Source organism: Coffea arabica, chromosome 5c, assembly GCF_036785885.1.
Source record: "Coffea arabica cultivar ET-39 chromosome 5c, Coffea Arabica ET-39 HiFi, whole genome shotgun sequence".
In the NCBI taxonomy this organism is placed as follows: domain Eukaryota; kingdom Viridiplantae; phylum Streptophyta; class Magnoliopsida; order Gentianales; family Rubiaceae; genus Coffea; species Coffea arabica.
Genome location: NC_092319.1, coordinates 2,156,151 through 2,160,421, shown reverse-complemented (window position 1 = coordinate 2,160,421; position 4,271 = coordinate 2,156,151). Strand labels below are relative to the sequence as shown.

Sequence of the window (4,271 nt, the reverse complement as noted above, 5' to 3'; positions counted from 1 at the left end):
TAGAATTGTTGAAATGATTCTTGTTAGTTTGCCTCCAAAATTTGATCCAATGGTGTCCATAATTGAGGAGACAAAAGATATTTCCTCAATGAGTGTTCAAGAGTTGATGGGATCCTTGAAAGCTCATGAGAGAAGGATGGCTAGATATGCTAAAAAAATTTGTTGAAAGTGCTTTTCAATCGAAGTTGAATTTCAGCCCCAAAACCAATGAACAAGAGCCATCTTGTAGCTACCAAAGAGGTAGAGACTCACAAAGAGGCAGTAGATATGGCCGTGGAGGAGGCAAAGGCAAAAATTCAAGAGAAAGACGAAGAAACAACCTTCAAAGAGGTCTTAATGCTGAAAATTCACAACCTTGCAACTATTGTGGCAAGACCAATCACCTTGAGAAAGATTGTTGGCACAAAGACAAGCCAAATTGCTACTATTGCAAGAGATTTGGCCATATTGAGAAGGATTGCAAATTCAAGACCAATCACCAAGCAGAATTTTCAAAAGACAAGCAAGGAGAAGGAAACTTATTCTTTGCTTGTCACATGGCCATTGAAATCAAGAATAATATATGGTACCTTGTCAGCAATTGTAGCAATCATATGACAAGAGATAAATCCATTGTTATTGACTTGGGTGAATCTATAAAGACTGAAAAGACAAGCAAGGAGAAGGAAACTTATTCTATGCTTGTCACATGGCCACTGAAATCAAGAATAATATATGGTACCTTGACAGCGGTTGTAGCAATCATATGATAAGAGATAAATGCATTTTTATTGACTTGGGTGAATCTATAAAGACTGAAAAGACAAGCAAGGAGAAGGAAACTTATCCTATGCTTCTCACATAGCCAGTAAAGTCATGGATAATGTATGGTACCTTGACAGCAATTGTAGCAATCATATGACAAGAGATAAATCTATTTTTTTTTTAACTTGAATGAATCTATAAAGACTGAAATGAAAATGGGAAATGGAGTCATAATTCAAGCACAAGGATTGGGAACAATTGGTACCCAAACCAAGCAAGGTATGAAGTTCATTCGTGATGTTTTATTTGTTCCTAATTTAGACCAAAATTTATTGAGTTTTGGACCGCTTCTTGAGCATAAATATGCACTTAACTTTGATAATTATAAGTGCTTCATCTATGACAAAAAGGATGGTAGACAACTTGTGATGAAAATCTAAACACAAGCCAACCGAAGTTTTCCAATCAAATTCAATTATAGTGAAAATCAAGTCTTGAAAGTACATGTCAATGAAAATTCATGGTTGGGCCACTACTAGAAAAATAGCTTTTGGTGACACTTGTATTATGACATTTTTTCCTAAATGTCATAATAGGGTGTTAACATGACAGTTAGTAAGGAGTGTCATTAAAAAGGTGCCAAAAATAGAAAAAACTACACCGTATCACCCTTAAATTTGAAAATTGGCTCTATGTTTTAGCGCGTGATTATTTTCACCCAAAATTCTAATATTTCCTCCCTTTTCTTACTTACCACATCTCATCACATCTCTCCTCACCCGCTGCATTCTCTCTCTTTTTGTACTGTGACCTTTCCCTCCCTCTCTTGTTTCTCTCAATTTAGGGCAGATTTAGCCAATTTTCTTGCCAATCAGCTAATTTTTCAAGGAGGAAGCAACTAGGATTCATCCCACCGATGGAGGTATGATGATTAAGATGTTTGTTTAGTTTATAGAATATCAATGATTCAATTTTTTGTTAACATCAAGGTTGTTTTCTTTTTGATTTCTTGTTTTAAGAGATAATTTTAACTTTAGGTCTAAATGGATGCCGTCGAAAGATAATTGTTTTTTGGATGCCATCGAAAGATTCCAAGTAAATGTTATTGCCTTCTTTAGCATGAGTTTGGTAGCATCTGTGACCCACCACATGTTTGATAAATTGACTAAACGAGTTTTTCATTGCTTGCCAAATGGATTTGCTCTCTAGTTTACTCAATTCTTCCAAGCAGCATGCCCTTTAGTTTTTTGCCAAGGCTCTGCCTTCTTTTTTTGAAATTTATTTTATAAACTAATCTTGAGTTGAATAGAGAACTGAAATACTGCAACATGGTTGAATGTGTCTTTATGTTTTCTCTTCGGATCTTTAGTTTGAACATGCATTTTCTGTTTGAGATATTTAGCTGTTTTTGTCTATATAGAGCTGGTCACATCAAACACAAGCTCAGGCGATGTTGTAGCTCTTCGGCCAAGAGGCCGGCCACCTAGCTCCAAAAACAAGCCTAAACCCCCGGTGATAATCACTCAAGAGAGCACCAACACGCTCCGAGCACATAAATTAGAGGTCAGCAGCGGCTGTGATGTGTTTGAATTAGTTGCAACATATGTTAGAAAAAGGCAAAGAGGTATTTGCATATTGAGTAGTAGTGGCACGGTCAACAATGTGAGCTTGAGGCAACTGGCTGTTGCCGGTTCAGTCATGACGTTACATGGTTGGTTCGAAATTTTATCATTGTCGGGCTCCTTCCTTCCACCACTAGCTCCACCGGGTGCCACCAATTTGACCATATATTTGGCTGGTAGATACAGTCAAGTTGTTGGAGGAAATGTTGTGGGAGCTTTGATTGCTTCTAGACCTGTGATTGTTATTGCTGCTTCTTTCACTAACGTAGCATATGAAAGACTGTCTTTGGATGAAGATGATCACTCACTTCAGGTGCAGCCACCTATGGTGTCTCAGCCCTCCATTGGTGGTGATGGCAGTGGAACTAGTGGTGCTGTTGCTGGTGGCTCAAATAATAAATTTTCTGATCCATCTTTAGGGCTTCCCTTATTCTAAATTAGTATATAATTTGTAGACACTTTTGGTGTGGATTGTTTGGATGATGTACTTTTGCACAAGTTTGGATGATTGTATTGCTTCTTTTATATTATTGTACTAGCTACGTTACAATCCTTCAAAATTTAGGATTGGAGATGCTTGTGTGGCAGGATGAAATGTGGTTTCTGCCGTCATATGATATGCAGCAAGAAGTTGGAACACTTTAATTTGGATGCTACACTGACAAGTAGAAAATGTCATAAAAGCCTGATCTAGTTACTCTTCAAAAGTGTCATAATATTTCTATCTACTTATACTAAAAAAGTGTCATGATATGTTATTGTACCCCAACATTTCTTGTCATTTGAAAGTGTCATAATATGCATAGATAATGACATTTAATAGTGTCATAATAATGATAAATTGGGACACTTAAAACTGTCATAAACCTATCGTGACGCTAGAATGGACGACGCTTCTAATAGAGCGTCATTAGAGCCTAAACGTCATGACATAGATCTATAATGACGCTTTTGAATGTCATAAAAGGACACTTTTGTAGTAGTGGGCATAAGAGGTTTGGCCATTTGAATCTTCTTGAGCATAAATTTGCACTTAACTTTGATGATTATGAGTGTTGCATCCATAACAAAAAGAATGGTAGACAGCTTGTGATGAAAATTCAAATGTAAGCGAACCGAAGTTTTCCAATCAAATTCAATTATAGTGAAAGTCGAGTCTTGAAAGTACGTCAATGAAAATTCATGGTTGAGCATAAGAGGTTTGGCCATTTGAATCTTCTTGAACATAAATATGCACTTAACTTTGATGATTATGAGTGCTGCATCTATGAAAAAGGATGGTAGATAGCTTGTGATGAAATCCAAATGTAAGCCAACCGAAGTTTTCCAATCAAATTCAATTATAGTGAAAATCAAGTCTTGAAAGTACATGTCAATGAAAATTCATGGTTGCGGCTTAAGAGATTTGGCCATTTGAATTTTCATAACCTCAAGGTGCTTCAACGAAGAGAGATGGCATATGGCTCACCAAGAATTGAGGAGAAACATGAAGTTTGTGAAGGTTGTGTAGTTGGCAAACAACACCGGCAACCATTTCATAAAGGAGTTGCATGGCGAGCCAAAAAAATTTTGGAGCTGATTCATACGGATGTTTATGGGCCCATGAAGACAACTTCTCATGGAGGTAACAAGTATTTCATCCTTTTCATTGATGATTTTTCAAGAATGATTTGGATCTATTTCATGAAAGAAAAATCTACGGTGTTTTCAATTTTTAAAAAGTTCAAAAGTCTTGTTGAAAAATAAAGTGGTTGTTACATCAAGAAGTTGAGTGATCGTAGTAAAGAGTACACCTCAAATGCATTCTAAGAATTTTGTAAAGATGAAGGTTTGAAAAGGAAACTGACCGTTGGCTACACACCACAACAAAATGGAGTCTCGGAAAGAAAGACTTGCCAAAGAAAT

At 36.6% G+C, this 4,271-nt stretch overlaps 1 protein-coding gene across 1 annotated transcript; it reads left to right on the top strand.

Annotated features, from left to right (window-relative positions):
• The first annotated feature begins 207 nt into the window (after window positions 1-207).
• LOC113690686 (AT-hook motif nuclear-localized protein 21-like) lies at window positions 208-2,940 on the top strand. The gene is made up of 2 exons (XM_072050727.1): window positions 208-565; window positions 2,165-2,940. The coding sequence occupies exons 1-2, from the start codon at window positions 208-210 to the stop codon at window positions 2,800-2,802; spliced, it is 996 nt and encodes a 331-aa protein (XP_071906828.1). The 3' UTR covers window positions 2,803-2,940.
• The last annotated feature ends 1,331 nt before the right edge of the window (window positions 2,941-4,271 follow it).